Source organism: Spinacia oleracea, chromosome 1, assembly GCF_020520425.1.
Source record: "Spinacia oleracea cultivar Varoflay chromosome 1, BTI_SOV_V1, whole genome shotgun sequence".
Classification (NCBI taxonomy): domain Eukaryota; kingdom Viridiplantae; phylum Streptophyta; class Magnoliopsida; order Caryophyllales; family Amaranthaceae; genus Spinacia; species Spinacia oleracea.
This window is the reverse complement of record NC_079487.1, coordinates 77057491-77077612: the sequence shown is the minus strand read 5'-3', so window position 1 is coordinate 77077612 and position 20122 is coordinate 77057491. Positions and strand designations below refer to the sequence as shown.

Here is a 20122-nt window from a genome sequence, read left to right as displayed (position 1 = left end):
CTTTGAAAGGATCTTAGGTTAGGGAAGTAGTCATGAGCAACCCTAAACATTATTGGATCTTGAAATTTGAAAACTTGGAGTTGTATATTGAAAAATGGAGTGTTGAATCTCAAAAGACTAAACCTTTAAAAGTTAGAAAGGTATCATCTTTGATTACTCCATACTTGAAAGTGATTCTAGTTCAAAGAAGTGATTACAAACAACTTTGAACATCCTTGAATCTTGAAAGTTTGCATTTTGTATTTTGAAAAGTTTGGATTTTGAAAAGATGTATGATTGTTGCAAGTGACATTTTTAGTAGTAAAAATGCCAACTTGCTAATCATTTTTGAAATGGGAAAATCAAAGAAACATGATTGAATATGGTGGGATTCGGAATTACCTATTTAGGTTTAGGAAAGAATTCCTTTTAGAGCTCCCAATTGCTTAGAACTTGAAGATTGTATGTGTTTTTGAAGGATTTTTTGATTTGGATTTGAGGCGTAATTTTTGTATTACGACGTTGTATATTGAATCTGCCTCCCCAAATGCTGGAAATTAGGGGGTTTTATAGGAAAAATGGCTGCAAAACGCCAGCCATTGCCAGCGCAGCACGCCAAACCAGCGCCCAACGCTGGTGACGTGGCATGAGTGCTGCCAAAACAAGGACGCGGGCTCCGTCCTTGATTTGTCTTGTATTGATGTACCTTCGTACGAATAGTACGATGCTTGGCACATAGTGTTTGCTTGGGGGTTAAGACTTGATTTGCGTCTAAAAACAAGCCGTTTCGGGTTTTGAATTTCGGTTTTACGGGACGAGGCCCGGCTTGCTCGGTTTTGTGGGTCGGCGCCCGAAATTGACTTGCCTTAGCTTATATGATTTTGAGTGGAAAAGGCTTAGTAAAACCAATGGAATGGTTTAGTAGATGAGATTGTACTTGGATTTTGAAATTGGTTTTTGAAAATTGTATTTTGTACCGAGTTCCGGAAGGGGAACGACCTCGGGGATTGGATTTTGGATCTTGTATTTTGGAGATGTTCTTAGCAATTGTGATTTCCGCACAGAGTTGCTCCAACTGCATAGTAAGGATAATGGTATCGTCATCATCCCAGAGGGGAGACACGATTTAGGTGTCTACATCTGGAAATTAGAGAAGGACTTGATTTACGTTTAATGGATGTAGTCACTGCCTACTTACACGGGCTACTGGACAATAACATTTATATGAAAGCCCGAGAAGGATATAAACTGCCAGAAGCAGCAAATTCTAGTTCTCGAGAACATTACTGCATAAAATTAAATAGATCTCTTCATGGATTGAAACAATCAGGGCGTATGTGGTATAGTCGCCAAAGTGAGTACTTGTTAAAGGAAGGCTATAAGAATGACCCCATCAGTCAATGCATTTTTATAAAGAGATTTGGAGCAGGATTCGTAATAATTGCAATGTATGTTGATGATTTAAATATTGTTGGGACTCCTGAAGAGATATCACATACAGTGGAATATTTGAAAAAAGAATTTGAGATGAAAGATCTTGGAAAGACAAATATTTTCTTAGGGCTACAAATTGAGCACCTAAAGAATGGAATCCTTGTGAATCAAACAACATACAAAGAAAAGGTACTGAAAAAGTTCTATTTGGATCAAACACTTCCGCTGAGTAGCCCAATGGTTTTAAGATCACTAGATGTGGATAAAGACCCATTTCGCCATCGAGAAAAAGATGAAGAAATCCTTGGTCATGAAGTACCATACTTAAGTGCAATAGGGGCATTGATGTACCTTGCTAGTCATACGAGACCTGACATATCATTTACAGTAAATTTGTTAGCAAGGTTTAGCTCATATCCAACTCGAAGGCATTGGAATGGGATAAAACATGTACTTCGTTACCTCCAAGGAACGAAAGATATTGGATTATTCTTTTCTAACCAGACCAAAGAAGATTTAATTGGCGTTACAGATGCAGGGTATTTGTCTGATCCCCATAATGCTCGATCGCAAACAGGATATGTGTTCACATGTGGTGGTACTGCCATTTCTTGGCGATCCATGAAGCAAACTATTGCAGCTATACTTCTTCTAACCATGAAAAAATTTTAGCTATCCACGAAGCTAGTCGTGAATGTGTATGGTTAAGGTCTGTAATTCAACATATACGAGAAGATTGTGGCATATCCACAGGGAAAGAAGCTCCAACGGTTATGTATGAGGATAATGCAACTTGCATTGCACAGCTCAAAGCTGGATACATCAAAGGTGATAGAACAAAACACATTTTACCAAAATTCTTCTTCACCCATGACCTGCAGAAGAATGGTGGTGTACAGGTTCTGCAGATTCGTTCAAGTGAAAATTTGGCAGACCTACTTACCAAGGCGCTTCCAACTGCTACTTTCAAGAAATTAGTTTACCAGATTGGATTGCATCGTCTCAAAGATCTCAAGGTATGTAATCATGAGAGGAGTAGATGCGCGCTGCACGCTTTTTCCCTTAACCATGGTTTTTCCCACTGGGTTTTCCTGATAAGGTTTTTAATGAGGCAGCATCGTTCGCGCATTAGGAAATATTTTATTTTAAGAGAGAAATTTTATTTTTGTATAATGGACATCCAAGGGGGAGTGTTATGAAATATAATATGGATGCCCATTATACCCCCGTCAATATTTTCGGAATATTCTAGGGTTTAGTAAAACCCTAACTATTGTATCCTATATATACCCGGTACTATATGGAATAATACACACAACCTTATTCTCTCTCTTATCTATCTTGTTTATTCACAACAAAAATGAGTAATTAAGTTTTTGGTACATATAACTGTAAATAAGAAAATTAGAGAGAGAAATGGAAAAAAAAATTGTGTTAAATTATATCAAAATGGATGTCTATTTGTAGATCTTGAATATTTATGAATGATGGTAAATTTATTTTATTTTTTTATGAATCATAAATATAAACAAATTCCCGTTGAAAAATAATCGTTACATGATTTTTTTTTTCATGCCACATGATGGATTTAGATTGGGTGAATTTCCCCACTCCAAATCTAAAAAATCCCCATGCCAAGGGGTTTTTTAGTTTTGCACAGCAAAATTTCCCCACCCATGAACGAGGTTGTTTTTTCGCATATCAGATATGTGTGGAAACACACATATCAACTAAAAGACAAATAGCTAAAAGACAAAAAAGAAAGTACCATTCATGTAAAAAAAAGTACCATTCTGTAAAAAAAAAGTACCATTCAGTAAAAAAAAGTACCATTTGTGTTTAAAAAGTACCATTTAATTTCTTTTTTGTCCTTTTTCCTATTTTGTCTTTTGTTCTGATATGTATTTGCCCATACATATCTGATATGCGCTTGTACTTCCTCCCCATTAACACCCAAAATTTGCCTTTTTCCCATTATTTCTCCCCAAGTGCAAAAAAAATACATATCATTAACAATGCTCTGGGAGGGTATAAATGTAATTGCAAGGTTTATAAGGGTAACGGGTAATGGACTAAATGGGTCGGGTCATGGAGTTTTAGCCCAACCAAACCTGAAGCAAGCTCCCAAAACTGCAAAACTAAAACAATGGCGGATAATAAACCCTACAAAAATCACTAGTTTACCAACGAAGAGAGAGAAATTCACACAACAGAGGTAGACGATGGCTAAACCCAGAAAGCAAATCATAGTTTCAACCCTCTGTAAACACCTCTCTTTGGATCCTGTAAGATTTCCCATTTCATTTTAATCATTCTATTTCAGTTTCTTCTTTCCATTCTGAAGAGTTATTGATTATTTCATCTGGGGTTCTTAGTTTCTAATTAATTTGTTTGCAATGTAGAAACAATTTTCTGGGGATGTTGAAAAATGTGATGTTAAGAGCTTGTGCACCAATATTTTTAAGTCATCACCAAATGGGTCTTTGCTTCTGAGCAACGACGAGGTAATATATGTTATAAGTTTCTGAGACGTTCTTGTAATTTTGTAAATTTTTTAATTATTGCATTTGGTTGATTATGTTGTATGATCATGGTTTTCTCTAATTGGTAAAGTAAAGCCGTAAAACATTTTAATGGGGCAAATTTCTTACTTCGATTAAACTTTTTTTTGGTGTTCTAGACTCAATGCTGAACGGCATGTTGATAATTTGATATCTATACCTTTATTTTAGTTCTTTAAGGCGGATTTAGTTTATTTTTTCTTCATTGTAGATGAATATCTGTGTTGGGAGTGTTGGGAGGGAGGATCCTGTCAATGATAGTGTGATAATGGTAGTGCCATTGCAAAATAGCATTAGTTTGTTCAAAGTTTTAGGTATTTAGCTTATGTCATGAGAACTATATCCCGGTCCCAGGACCAGAATGTGCATCCCAGTTCAGAAGGAACATATAGTTCAAAATTTGTAAACATATAATTTAAAGATTAGTAATGTGTTCATACAGTAACTAGTGAAAAAATTATGAGGGGCCGTTTGGTTCACACGGCATAAAGGAATGGAATCAAGAAAGGGTTAGGAAGCAAATCACTTAGATTTTAAAAGTTGTTTGTTTGAACATATCCAAGGGGAACCCCTAAAAATTCCACCACCATCCACCACCTCAACTACTACAATCCGACGACCTCTAGGCTCCACCAGTCCACCTCCAGAAGCCGACTCGATCCCCGACCTCCGACTTGATCCCGACCCGCGACTCCCCCCTCCCCCTCCCCCTCCCCCGACCCGCGACTCCCCTCTCCCCCGAACTCGCGACTCCCCTCTCCCCCAAACTCACAACTCCGACTCGATCCCAACCTCCAGAATATGTTGGTAGTCGACCTCCGGCGTAGGTGGAAAGGAATGGAAGAGGAGAACGAAGAGGTGAAAGAGAGGAAGAGAGTGTTGATAGACACCGACGAGGGTGGTCAACGGTGGTTGACGACGAGGGTGGTCAACGGTTGGTCGATGGTTAGGGTGGGTCGATGGTTAGGGTTGCTCAAGTGGTGGGGGTGGTGTAATGGGTTGGTCATGGTGGATGGTATATGGTGATGGTGGTATGGTGCCTCAGGGAAAGAGAATGCCAATACCTAGGGGGGTGGGGAATCAATATAGAGGGATTTGGGGGAATCAAGGGGGTAAAGGGAATGATTAAAATAGCATTACAAACAACAACAAACGGAATTAATCCTTCTGATTCTCTTTTTCTTTCCTGAATACCCCAACCAAACGGCCCCTGAGTATATGATTCAAAGATTATGAACATATTAAGCAGGGAATATTAACATGTATTCCAAAATTATGAACGTATAATTTATGTTCGTGTCTGATGCACACATCATTATCCCGGGGACAGTATGTCTACATGATTTTAAAAATTAGTTTGTGCCAACTTTGATAATACTTGTCAGAAATAGGCTGAGTTCAATTAAGTCGTCAATGTTAGCGATATTCTAGCTTTGTCATGTCTTTGAAGTTTGAAGGAAAAAAACTAACACCCTGATTCTTGTAATAGGAATGATATCTCTGTTTCTTGTTTATATGATTGGTTCGTAGTCCTCCTGCATGCTGTCTTTATTACAGCTGTGAAGCTGCATAAATATTCAATGATTTCGCCAATTAGTATTGTTTCTCTAGTAGGAGCAGGTCTGCAGATTGTTGATATTCCTCTGATGATTAAGGAACCAATTTTTTTTCTTAGGTGATGAGGTGGATAGAATTTGCAGAGAGTTTCCCAGTGGATTCAGCGGCTTGTATTGGTGCCATCAATGGCCTGAACGATGAGTTGGTTCTAAAGTCTGTTTTATTAGGGAATGGCTTGAAACTCTCGGAAGCTGATGTGATTTTGTACTCGGTGATCCATCCTTGTGTGGTACGTATGTTTTATTTTACGTACATTTTCACTGATAGTTCATAGGTTGGAGGAATGAATAATGGAAATCACCTTTATTCAAAGGCCGGAGCTCCATTGTAGTCATGATGTCATTATGCAACTATGCTTGATGCTTTTAGGGGTTATCATCTCCAATCGGGGGCTGCTCAATTTCAATGATAATAATTTTCATTCTTAAGATTCTGTTCCTTTTTCTTGGAACACTCAGTCACAACATGATTACCCATCACCACAAAAGGAATAACTTTGACACTAGGCAGTTCCACATAATTTTTCTTTTTGCTGTTGTTCTTTCTGTAGGAAAAGCTAGGCCTTCTGTTCTTTTAGATTGAGCATTCTCAATCCACTTAGGAGTTATTTTGGTTTCTGGGCATTTGCTAGAGCTAGTTCCTTTACTAATTTCTCCTTCCATTCCTTTACAATAGTCAACTCACCGTTTAATTTTTCTAGATCAACATAAAAAATTCTCATGCTAATTTCAGTCGTTTTAGTTGGGTCTAGACTTAAGTTAAACATTTTGTATTGACTGAGTTATACGTTAATTAAAATGTTTTCATTCTGAACTCTTTCGAAAGAATCTTTAAGAGAGGTGTTCTTGTCAAGAAACTCAAAGAACCTACCATGTACATCAAATCTAACATTATTTATCTAACATTATTTAGGTAGGTCATGTGTCCCTTGCTAAGTTCCAAGGCCTTGTCACTTTGGGCCTTTACTACACTAAGATTTTTAAAATCATCTAGAGTTTCTATCAGCAGTTCAATTAATTTGTTCTTAGACAGAGATTGAAGAGTTGTGGAACTCACCTCACTAGATGGATCTCGTCATGTTCCATCGATTTTTTCCATGAGACAAAGGTTGGCAGTTTCTTCTTCTGGTTGATCTTCATCTTCCTCCGAGTCTGTTACTTCTCCCTAGGCAGCAATCATTGCCTTCTTGAAGTTGGGTTTGGCAAATGTGGATTTGTTGAATCTTTCCTTGGATAGTTCCTTTTCTTTGCCTTTTCCCTTCTCATTTTCCCACTGAGTGCAGTCCAGGATTTGATGGTTAGAATCTCCGCACGTAAAACATCATTGGTCAGGCTTGGAACCGCTTGATTTTCTTCCTAAGTTCGTTCCTTTTTTATTTCCAAGTTTGAAGTTCCTGTAAAATCTTTTCATCCTTCTGACCAACATATCAGCTTCTTCTTCATCAGGTTTTGAGTCCTCTTGTTCCTCAGCCTTTAGAGCAAGGCCTCGTTCTTGGAGTTCTTAGGAACAACTGCTCCTAGATGCAATTCATGTGTCATTAAAGAACCTGCCAATTGTTCAATGTTGAATTTGGTGAAATCCTTGGTTTCAAAAAACGCAGTGACCTTGGTTCTCCATCTATCATCCTGAGGCATGCTTCTTAGAATTTTCCTAACTTGTTCATCATAGGGAATTTTCCTAACCTTTCCTCTTTGGTAGATATTGTAGGTTGTATCGACTTGTAAATTTCGTATGTCTTGTAGTACTCTTCTTCGTTTGTTATTCTCACGGCCTTCCTATCTTTCCTTCTCGTTCTCATTTCTCTTCTTAAAGTTTCCCTTATGGTTCTTATCCCACTTTGGAAACTCTCATGAATGATTTTTTATTATAATGAGGGAAAAAGTTTTATTTATTATTTCTTATGGTCATGGACTAGAATTTAATCCCTTTCCAGGACGGTGTTTCTACCACTTGCATACAATTCTCCCATCCGCTCTGAGCTGTATCTATCTTCTTTTGAGTAGGAATTTTCCTTTCCCCTCTTTTGTTTTTCTGTTGATAACCTGTGTTAGGACTGACTGATAGAAGATTGTACCGATGAATTTTTTTTGTAGCTTAAGTGATTCTCTGCATCAGCTTGATATAAAACCTGTTTGTGTTTTGTGTATTTCTGCCAGGTTGCTATGTCAAAATCAGACAGGCAGAAGTTCCCAAATGTCTTAAGATGGATGGATTATGTTCAGGTATTAACATTGTATAACCCTGTTACTAGCCCCCCTTTTTTTTAAACCGTTAAATGCATTCTGTTGCTGCTATATGAAACTTATTATCGTTATTGCTTATTGTAGCATTTATACATGTGATTTTACCTTGGAATTTTTTTACTGATTGCTTAGTTCATGTTATACTAATACTAATTTTGTATCTGTCTATGTTCACAGAACAAGGAGGATTTGGGAGATATACTTGAGAGAATATCTCTGGAGAAGGCCATTTTACCTTCAGTAAGTGCAGTCTCTATGTTCTGAACCTACTTTTTCCTTGTTTGGCTTCAAACGAGGCACGGTACATTGATATTGATTAGCGGTTTGGGTTTCTTAAGTTGTGGAAATATTATTATCAAAATCATAGCTTTATTTTGATTTACAACTGGAGAAATTGAAATTTAGTTTTAGTTGGTTAAAAATTAAGTTAGTAAAAGTTAATAAATATCTGTCACGATAAGTCCACAGAAGAAAACATTTTCGTTCCCAATATATAAGGATTCTGATTCAAAATCATGTCAAAAAGATTCAGCGAACAAATAGCATATCGCCACTGATGGAAAATTGGAAAAATTTACAGTTTTTTAAGTCTGAGAGACGTTAAAGGTTATTACTGCAGTACATATGTTATTTGATATGTAGAACATCAGCAAAATCATGTTAACAATGTTCTAATGGCTAACCAGATAGCTTTAAGAACTTTTTGATGTTTAGAGCAGAATGGCGTCACTGTCACTGTCACTGTCACTTCACATTTACATTTTTTCCTTGCTAAAAATAAATTTGCGAGTTCTGGAACCATAACTGATTATCAAACACCTGTTTTTTCTCTTTTGATTTACGGTTTGCTGAGTGTATTATTCATCAGGGTTGTCCGATGCAAAAATGAAAAAAACTAGAATGTCTGAATTTTTCTTGAAGTTCTACTCCCGCGTCTCCCTGACTAATTCCTCCCATGTTTCATCAATGGTTGATCAAGTCTGATCTGTTCGTGTGCTCAATTTGTACAGGATTGTTGTTATTGGGTTTGCTCTCTTGTTAGTCTATTGAGCAAGAACCTATTGATCTAATGAAGTCTTATGGATACTGCTTTGTGCCTATGCAAGTATTGACCACTTTGTATACTTAAAGTCTTAAATTAGAGGGCTACACCGTATACTGAAGCCTGTGCAGTTACGCCCATGTTTGCTAGAGCTATTTTTATAATTGATAAACGGACATAGTGTCATATAAGTTAGACATTGTGGATGAAGATTAAATCATGATGTACATTTTCTGAATGATATTGTAGTTACAAAGTTATAAGGAGTTAATGGAAGCCAACTCAAACACAAAAGATGCTACAGTTGCTGCCAAAGATACAAAATCTGATGTGAATGCAAAAAGAGATACTGCTAAAGGGTCAAAAACTGTTGACGCTCCTGAAGCAAGCAAGAGTTCACAGAAAGATTCTACTCAGGTTTTTCCCCCTCTTCTATCAGTAAAACTCTCTTGGTTCTTTGCATGCATAAATTTATGGTTATTATTTTCTGAATTCCTGGTTTAACTGTAGGTTTTTGGAATGTTTTTTTGTGTGCCTCCTTTCCTTTTCACTCAACAGTTAGAAATTATATCAGAATTAGTATGGAGGTTTACTGCAGGTTGATTGATTTCTTGTATCAGCTCCAATTAAATCTATATCTGAAATGCTTCTTTTGTTAAAAGTTTTAAACAAGTGGGTCAAGGATACACTTTGATCCAATTAGGACATAATATTTCAATTATGTGGGAATATTTTTGTCTTCCAATAACTTATGTCAAGGACACTAGACTGGCATTAAATTCTTTAGTTGGAGAAGCTAATGTGGAAAGCTATTAGTTGATACAAGAAAGCTAGAAACTACAAGGTATCAAAGTATTAGGCCATCTATGTGATTGATTGTTAGTTCGTGCTATGTTATGTCAGTAATTGCCTATTGGATAAATGGATAGTAATTTATGCAATAGTGCATGCAACTTGTGGTTCGTTTTTTTTTAACCTCTTCTCTCATGCGAGGAGGAGAAGCTCAAAAAAAATTCCGTGCGGCACTTCTGTAATTCCAAGTCCTTGTGTTAGTGATTGCCATCTTTATATCATGACGCCATATGAGACATGAGCATATGACACGAAAGGTTCCGTTATTCAAAGACAATTGGATAGTATGTAGGAAGGAATCAACTTGAATAGAAGAAATGTAAGCTGTATGTTAAAACTTCTGAATGACCTGACAGAAAGAAGCAGAAGACAAGCAGCTGTCTGGCATGCCCTTCCTGCTGATTTTTTTTTTTTTTCTTCACAGGGTTAGTCTAGATGAACGAGCTTAGTACTGTTCTGTTGGTATCTAACTTAGAGATAGTGAGGGGACTTGAGTCAGCCATAGATTAGTTCTGACTCAAATGTTCTTTTGTGCCTTTTTGTCTTTTCTCTCTTTTGTTCTAGTTTGGTTTTTGCATAGTTCATTACAATATTCAACTACCTAGGGAAGTGGCAAAATATGGATGATGCGGTAATACCTTGATGGTTTTATGAGGAAAGTGAAGAAATTGTTTAGGTATATGTAACTTCTTTTCAGTGAACAAAATTATGAATACACCCATTATTTAGTTGTTTTATGCATAAGGGTAAATGAGGGGGCCTGTGATTGGAAAAGGGGCCTTGTGAATGATTTTATGACTCTTTAGTCTTTATAGTTGAGCAGGTTCTGAATCTTCAATGCATAGATTAATCAAATTATTGGGTGGTAGGATGGTATCTATCTGTACCAGGATCCAAGGTATTGGACACTCAGTTTTGTTAAATCTTCATTAGTCTTAATAGGCTCTCCACTGTTCCATGTGCCCTATACCAGCTTTTATTGAACATAGTTTGGGAGGAGCAAGAGTGTTAACACTGGGTTCTTGAATCCTTGGACCAAGGCATTCACTCTGGGTTCTGCCGAATCTAACTGAGCTAGTCAATGGGATTTCCCATATAGGTCTACGGGCATTGTTTCTTGTAGTGGACCAAAAGGAAATGTTCGGAAATTATACACCCACCGTCCCCCGTTGGGTTGGCACAGACATTTAGGAGAATGTATCACATCAAACTAACCCTCCTACGTTGCTGATGTATGCAAGGAGAAAGAGAAAGCATCAAGCGCATCAAGACAATGCAGGGGCTGAACACAGCAAAGGGACAACAATAACCACCAAGGAAGGAGAGGAGAACCGCCATTCTTAGTGGATGCAGCCTATTATGCTCATTAAGGCTTTTGTCCTATTGCGGCAGCCATTTTGTCCTAGTTACTTTTGTTAAATGCTTTTGGGTCTCATATTATGCAGTTTGTAGTTAAAAAGGGAGGGATGTAGAAATAGCAGATTATCTAGAGAGTATTTGGATAGTTTGGAGAGAGAGAACCTCTCGAAATTTCTCAAGTGTAGCTTAAGCTTTATGATCTATCAATCCAACAAGGCAACAATCATTCAATATTCCCTCATATTTGTGTGTTTTCCTGTAGTATTGTCTGTAGTATTGTCTTACCTTGTGAGCAGGAACTCCAAGTTCCTTGCAAAGAGAAAATGTAGTAAGGTTTTGTTGATTATAGGTGAATAATAATAAAAAAAGGTAGAGGGTATAGTTTAAAGTTTTTTAGGCGAGGACGTAAAGTGGGAGTTTAGAGGACTGGGAAAAGTATGCTATTTGTGGACCCAATCCAAAATGAGAAATGGGAATTTTATTAGGGGGCAATTTTTTTGGGAGAAATGGGAATTTAATGGGGGGCGGAGAGAGTAACATAAGGTAGTGTTTGGATAGAGCATTTCATTTTAAATGATGAATTACAATTCCATTAATTTCAAATTCCAACATTCAATTCCAAATAATCTGTTTGGGAAAAACAAGAATTTTAAATCCGTCATTTCAAATATTGGACTTGAAAAGATATAATTTTGACTTCAAATCAAAAATTCCTAATTATTTCCATGCAACAATTATGAAGACTTATCATTCAACATTCAAATAGAAAAATGATATTTTAGATTTCTGATATTTAATGCCTCATACGATGAAGAATTTGATCGGAAGACAAAACTCATTCACCTAAAAAAAATCCAAAATCAATTGATCTTGGAATTTTAATTGTAAAAATTCAATTGATCTCTAGAATTTTAATTGCATAATAATGGAATCTAAAACAAATAAGAATGTATTAATTCCACGACAATTAAATATATTAACTCGTTGAATTATTTGATTAATTAAGAAGGTAGAACAGAGTATTAAAGTGTTAATAACAACATTTGAAATTGGGAAAACTAAAACCCTAACTCTTCAATCACTGCTTCATCTTCAATCTGTCACGGCGCCGACGGAGGTTGCGAGGCGGTGGCAAAGAGACTCAGGGAAGCGACAGCTGCAAGGGGGTTGTGAGAATGAAACGGGCCCGAGTTGATAGAAGTTAAAGACAGAGAACAGGGATGAACAGGAGAGAGAACAAATCCAAATTTGGGGGAAAACTCAAAATTTGGCAACAAACAAGGCTCTGAGCCGACAACAAATAGGCCGCGATATTGAACGATGATGAAAGAAAGGGACCGACGATGAAGGAGATAGAAAAAGGGTGAGAAGAGAGAGAATTGATGGAGGGTTAGAGAAGATAGTTGATCAAGAACTGAGGTTGGAAGAAGGTTTTCAATGGCGGCGTTTGGAGTGGGGGAGCAGAGGAGAGAGAAAGGGAAGAGACCTAGAGAGGCAGTCAATTTGGATTTCAAATGACGACTTATAACTAGGGATTTAAAATCCCTTATATTAGACTTAATTATATCTAGAGTTGGATTTGGGCCAAATCCAAATCCAAATTCTTTTAATTCCCAAACAAGGAATTTGGGTCAATTCCATCATTTCAAATGAAATGATTGTTTCCAAACAGACCATAATAGATTTTCCAGTTTTAACGTGGTAATCTGCATCCCCTACCAACCTTTGTGCAGGTTGGTACAGAACTAACCATGATTGAAACTGAAACTCTTGACTGATGCATGTGCTGTTTTACTTTCGTATCACATGAGCTATCTGAAAGATGCCAGAGTTTGAAGACTTGGAGTATAAATCTCAGAGTCCCATTGTCTCCGAGGCTTTGTACTCGTATATGTTCTTTTGCATCACACAATTAAAAGGCGTCTATGTTCAAGTAGTGAAGAAAGATGATACTTGTGTATGAATGTATGATTTGTGGATGAATTAGACTAGACTGATCAGTAAACTTCTTTCGAAGGACTCTAGGATGTTTATGGGTATTTATGAATTTATCCCCTTTTTTAAATTTTAGGTTTGTTATTTATATTTGAAACTAAGAATCACGTCATTGCTATGTTCTTTTTGGTCTTGAAGAAAAAAGCTAAGGGTGATAAAGCGACTGCAGAGCAGAAGAAACCAGAAACAGAGGCAGCCCCTAAAGATGAAGTTCCAGTGAGTTTGCTAAATATACAAGTTGGTCTTATTCGCAAAGCATGGAAACATCCTTCAGCAGACAGGTGCTGTAAAAGAATCTGCATACTTTCTTGGCTATTTTCTAATCTCTCTTGGACTTTAGTGTTAAAAGTTTCAAACTTGAATTTGTGCAGTCTCTTTTCTGAGACTCTCTGCTGTATTTTGTTTCTTTTGGCTATTTAGTTTACTTGTTGAGGAGATTGATGTTGGAGAGTCCAAAGTACGGCAGGTGGTCAGTGGTTTGGCAAAGTTTTGCAGTCCTGATGATTTGGTGGTATGTTACCGGTTTACACTTTTTGACTAATATCTATGGTCACATAAGCAGTATAACTGTCTTTTACTGGAAGTTAACAATTGATGATCCTTTGCATTGGCAGAATCGACGTGTGGCGCTAATTACTAATGTAAAATCTGGAAAACTAAGAGACGTAGTATCTGAGGGACTGGTAACTTTCTGATCCATCATTCCAGAACTTACTTTTTCTCATATGTCATTAGTTTTACTGTTGTGGATTGTTTAATGGCAGTGCTTTAACTACGCCATGATGTCTGAAAGGCAATGTTATTTTTCAGCTTTACCCTTCTCTGCTTTTGGGCAGGTAAAAGGCGAGGGTAACTGTAAAAGTCAGAATATGAGCACCATGTCTTGCACTATGCATTGACCATCTCTATCATGTGCCTTGTTGTAGACTAAGCATAAGTGCAGAACAGACCCGAAAAATATCTGCAACGGGATGACCCGAACGAATATTTAATTACAAAATTGATATGTTATCCATAATGAACAATTATACCTTAGACCCAAATAGGACCCAAATAGGACCCAACCCAGACCAAATGACTCATCACCGGAATACAACCCGAACTGATGGCAATCTGAATGACTCTTTTGCCACCTCTTCTCTGTTGGCTCTTGTTTCCACTTCTCTCTCTAGTCTCTTCTGTCTCTCTCTTCAAAGGAAAGAAATCTAACAAAGACGGTTCTTGACTAATTATTGCTGCTAACTTTGGTTAATTGGTAATTTTGTAATGGTACTGGGCTATTGGTTTACCATTTAACCGAAGTCCGAATTCAAAATATGATGAGAATCAGACTGCACTACGATGACTGGATTTTGAAACTGGAAAACTGGTAGCCTGGCAGAGTGGCAGGTGTACCAGACTATTAACACTAGGTTATGTGAGCCTAAGATCTATTACATTATACTAAAACAGACACCAAGAATGACACATGTCAGTATGTCACTTACTGGTGCAAAAATTTCCCGCCAAAAAGCCATTTCCTAATAAAAACATATCTACTTTATTTTTTCCCCTTACGTATGGAAAAAATACAGGATTATAGAATATGATTATATACGATTTTGGTAATATTTTAGTCAAATTGTCGTATCAATAATAGAAAATATTCTTACTCAATATTTTGGTCAAATTTAGCATATTAAGCATATCAAATATTTTGGTCAAATCATCATGTTAAAGATATAAAATAATATAATACGTAGTAGGGAGGAATAATATTAAATGATAAAATGAGTACTTTTGAAATTTATTAATTACGCAGTAGATTTAGTGGATAAATATTTCAGTTAAATATATATTATGAAAAAGATGGCCAAATAATAATTTTCAAATGTTGGTGCATGCACGGGCCATAATCTAGTTTCATACTAAAGTTGAATGTGTGTTTTTAGACTATACACATTTATTCATATTGGCAGTATGTGTTATAAATAAGCTTAAGATAGATAAAGGCCAATAATTTCACATATATGGTCTAGCCGAGCCTCAACTCACAATTAAAATAAGTTCAGATAAGGGTTTCTAGGGTGACAAAGGACAAACCGTAATTAAAGTGTGTTTTCATTTCTGGGATTAAAACTTTTATAATTTGGGTCAGTGTCCTGTAAGAGAGTTACACGATGTATGATATGGACAAGTGATCTGTCTATTTTTATTCCTGCTTGTTGAATTTATGGTTATGGTAATTTCTCTGTATTTCCAGGTTCTTTGTGCGTCAAATGAAGATCATAGTGCTGTAGAGCCTTTGCTTCCTCCAGAAGGTGCTGTAGTTGGGGAGCGTGTTTCCTTTTCAGGGTAAGCACTCAGAATATCATGTTTCACTTTCTTCCTGGAATACTAACATGTATAGCTGGATTAAAAAAAACATACCTTTCTATACATGTCTCAAGTTAGGACTGATCTGAACACTATACAATTACTCCCTCTATTTTGAATTGATTGTCACATTATCTTAACCCCTCTTTAAAGATTATACCTTCTATAATAGGAGTAGTTACTACGTATTTCTTTCTCCGTCCTCTCTTCACCACTCTATATAAGTGGCCTTATGTGTGGAAATCTGAAGTAATATTCTAATTCTACTTCAAATTTCTAGACTTCTTAAATACTATATGTGACTAGTAATTATATTTGGAAAGTGGGGTTATTTATTTAACATTTTCTTTGTATATGGGAACTCAGGTACACAAGTAACACAAGATACTTTAAATATTGTTAAATTGATAGTGTTGTTCATATTAAATTTGTGTATTAATATAGAAAGATGGTGTATTACAGGCATGATGGAAAACCAGAAGATGTTCTCAACCCAAAGAAGAAACAACTGGATAAGATTACACCGGTATTTAATCTTTGGTTACTGTTATGTCTGTCTGTTGATAAGCAAGTTAGTTACTACTATGAAGTCCAGACATTTATTCCCTTTGTCCCTTAAAATGGGTCTCTTTTTATTTGATTCTTAAGAAATTATTTTAGTATACCATAGCTTATGTTCTTTCTTTAAAATTTTAAACCTATAATCATTCTTTAAAATTCTTAATTAGATGTATTACTTGGGAAACACAAAGTTTGTGATACTAAAATTTAGAAAGTGGCTTATTAAATACGGACGGTTGGATTATGAAATAGGAATTTGGTGTATTAGAAGAAAGGGAGGAGCAGATTAGGGTGGTGATTTGCCGACACTTTTATAGTCCAGGCTCACTTTCCCTCCATTTCCGTGTTCTCAGTAATTTTTCAAAGAAAACGATATTTTTAGTAATTGAAGTGACTGGTAGCAGTAGGATGATATCTGCATATGCTTTAGGTTAAGAGGGATACAAAATTTTCGGTTCTGCATGTTTTTTGCCACTTCTAAACTCATGCAATAAAACGAGTAGTGTTATGTTCTTTGTGTTATGCCCTATGTTGCAAATTAGTTGTCACATTGTCGCAACCTCTGATAGATCTATGATATGCATGAGTTTACTAAATATCTTTTGTAGTAATTGAACTTTTTTGAATGGATGCAGCACCTATTTACTGATGAAAATGGGGTTGCCACATACAAAGGAATACCGTTTATGACTTCTGGTGGTCCATGCACATCGGCAATCAGGAAAGGAAGCATCAAATGATTATGATGTTGAGAATAATTGCGAAGAATTTACGAGTTAATACGTGAATGTCTACATGAAATTGTAGGCTTGTATACAGATGATTACTTTGACATACCAATGTCTGAAATTTTGTGATTTCAGAAAATAGTTTCTGATTGCCTTATCCAACCTCTTCTAAAGTGTTATTTTAAACTTGTGTTATACTAAGTAAAAGAACAATGTGCAGTAAATCAATGTTTGGTTTGGTAACTAAGGTTTTGCTGTACATTGAGATTCTCACACCTTCTCTACTACTAAAGACTCTTTTGAGGCCTTTCTTGCTGAGCTTAGTTTGAAAGCTCAAATTGGGGTTGAGCAGCTTATGAGATAGCTAAGCTCATTATATCCCGTAGATGATACAAAACTACTCCCTGTGTTCCTAAAATCGACTGGTTTGCTCCTTGTAAGATGGTGGCTTATCGGCAGTGCCAATGGATGTGGGCCTTAGGGGTCTTTAAAGTCCTTGCTTCCTTGGTGGTCTTTAAGGTGAATATAGTGACAAGACCAGAAGGTTAAATTTTGAGTCTGGCTCATGACTTCATGAGTAACGCCAGTAAATGAGTAAAGAGTACTTATCCTTATCTGATGACATCAATTGTATGCACATGGTATACAACAGTAATTTGCAACACATGCCACAAAGGATATGACACTCTTTACTCTTTACTACGATTATGAGAAAGGTCAACTCCTACTAACTGTTAAACTCGCACCCCAACATACTTAAACTATGGGCTTACTAATTTGCATGCCATTCATTTAATAAGTTTTAACGTATTTTGTATGAAATACCCCTTAATTTTCACGAAATTCACCATTTGCCCCTCGACTTACAGAAATTCACCAAATGCCCCTCACCTTTAATATAATACTTTACTAATGACGTGCCGTTAAGTCCTCCGTTAGCCTACTTTCCAATTCACCAAATGCCCCTATTATAATACTTATTTCACCAAATACCCTATTCTAAAACATAATTCACCACTAGCCAATTTCAGCAACAATGAGATTTTTCTCTTCTCTGCTTGGTGTTTCAATAGGGAACTCACCTTTTCTGCTTCGCCATCTCGGTAACCGTACAACAATACTCAACATCATGTTCACTTTCTTTAACATTAATTATAAAAAATGATGCTCTATTACAAAATACTATTTATTTCTAAGCTTAGCAGGAATGCCCTAAACAAATTCTGAGCAATAAGAAAAGAAAATTGAATTAACATCGGTATGATCTGTTCATTTCGGACCAGCATTTTTCTTCATGAGATGTTCCCTTCTTTGGGTACCTATGATCAAACGCCTTTTATGTATAGCACAAATTCAAAGCGTTTCGACATTTCCTGTCCAATGTCGACTTTTCAGAAGCTGAGCTTCACTAGAGGACTCGTGTAATAGACTGAGTACACGAAATCTCCGCCAACACGCGTACACGATATACATACTACGATACTAGGTTGTTCTTGTTGTCTTCATCAACATATGAAGTATCCTAGTTAGTAGTTACCAACCTGATCACTCTTACGGTGGATTAGGGGAACAGGGGAAGGAGAAGGAAAGCCTAACCAGGAAATTGAGACAACCCACCCAAACTTATACTCAAGGTTGACTCATCCCCAACTCTAGCACAGGAAACGCAGCAAATTACCACACAAAGAGCTCTGACACTTAAAGTCGACTCATCCCCAACTCTAGCACACGAAACGCAGCAGAAAGAAATGGTGCTGAGCTCCGACACTTAAATTACCACACGAATTTGACCGCACCTGTGAGGGGGTAGAAAAAGCACGAGGCTAATGCGTGACCTCGTCCCTCGTGGGCGTGACGTTGTTAGATCAAGTGTAATTCTGTGAGTTTACAGCCAATCGACTAGTAATATAGGAGTCGCTGTGAGGGGGTCGAAAAAGCACGAGGCTAATGCATGACCTCGTCCCTCGTGGGCGTGACGTTGTCAGATCAAGTGTAGTTAAGTTTCCCGTGAGTTTACACCCAATCGACTAGTAATATAGGAGTCGCCATTCAGTTTTTAACGACAATGAGAAAAACTGAAAAAATCCGATTATCGTGACATAAAGGGAGTGCAATTATGTTCGACCACGACGGCCATAGGTTGCCTTGTGATCCCTGGTGTGGGGATCGCTCAACGTACACCCGCAGGGCAGCGATTGAGAGTTCGGGGGACTGTAACTACCGAGAGGAGTGCTCATCGATAACTCCAGAGGCAGGTTATCCTTACTAGCTCAGCATAAATAATTGAAGGGACATGCGTTGAACTATTAAACTATTCTGAATTGATTTTAGCAATATGCAACACATAATACTAAATCGATGGTGATTATCTTATTTAGATTGATTTAAGGTACCTAGCATGATAATTCAATTGTCCAAGGTATTATCTTATTAGGCGTGATAGATCAATCACATTAATAGTTTAACAATTTTATAAAAGGGTGATGAAAGCGATTAAATCATGCGAAGGGACACATTACAACGCACCCTTGAGAGGTGCGTTGTGGTACGGTTCTCAGAAAACTAACAACTTTGGCTTTGCTATTTCTCCTTTTATTTAACGAATCTCGGGTTTCCAAGCAATGTTCCGGTATTTAGGCTTAAATCATCAGCTACAAGGCGCCGGACGCGTTCTGTTCGACTTTTGGGTCGATTGCGACAGAACGCGGGATCAATTTCGCAGCGTGAGGCTAGGCTTAAGGCTAGAGTCAATACTCTGGTTATGGAATTGTGTGTTGTGTTTTTCACGTCGCTTTTAGGGGTCTATTTATAGGAAAAAGTGGCGTAGAAAGATAGATTATCAGGAATATGAATACGAAACGGATTAGGAAAAGAATCCGTCCCAGGTATTTTCGGCGCCCAGCACTGGGCGTCAAAGATTTCGGCGCCCAGGGCTGGCGTTGAAAATAGGATCTGGGCAGAATTCTTTGTCAGATTGGACTCTACAGTACGGAGTCCATTAAGAGACTTAATCCGAGTTATTTGGTGCGTATCAATTTACGACGGAATGCGTCTGGGCCCTTTACAAACTCTAGGTTCGTTATGAGTTTAATTAATATGTTAACTCTTTTATCGAATTGCGATAGGAATAGAATTCCTTTTACAATTTCTATCTCTTTTAGGATTTATGTTGGAGTGCAACACCTAATTCTGACAGGTTTCTATCTTTTTATTCTTACTACTTTTAGCAATTACCTTTTACGACAGCTACTATTTTTAGCAGTTTTCTATAAATGGAAGCTTTGGCTGAAATGAAAGGGTGATTTGAGATTCGTTATTTTATAGGAGACGCGTTGCCAAGTGGAGATTTGTGTTCTCATCATCGAACCTTCCCTTTCGGGAATGGGGACAAAAGTA

The 20122-nt window shown here is 37.1% G+C and overlaps 1 protein-coding gene across 1 annotated transcript; it reads left to right on the top strand.

Moving 5' to 3' along the window:
- Positions 1–3501: 3501 nt before the first annotated feature.
- Positions 3502–16985, top strand: LOC110776462 (uncharacterized). The gene is made up of 12 exons (XM_021981028.2): positions 3502–3698; positions 3816–3917; positions 5650–5820; positions 7748–7813; positions 8012–8074; positions 9126–9293; positions 13221–13363; positions 13503–13593; positions 13697–13765; positions 15325–15416; positions 15900–15963; positions 16634–16985. The coding sequence occupies exons 1-12, from the start codon at positions 3636–3638 to the stop codon at positions 16736–16738; spliced, it is 1197 nt and encodes a 398-aa protein (XP_021836720.1). The 5' UTR covers positions 3502–3635; the 3' UTR covers positions 16739–16985.
- The last annotated feature ends 3137 nt before the right edge of the window (positions 16986–20122 follow it).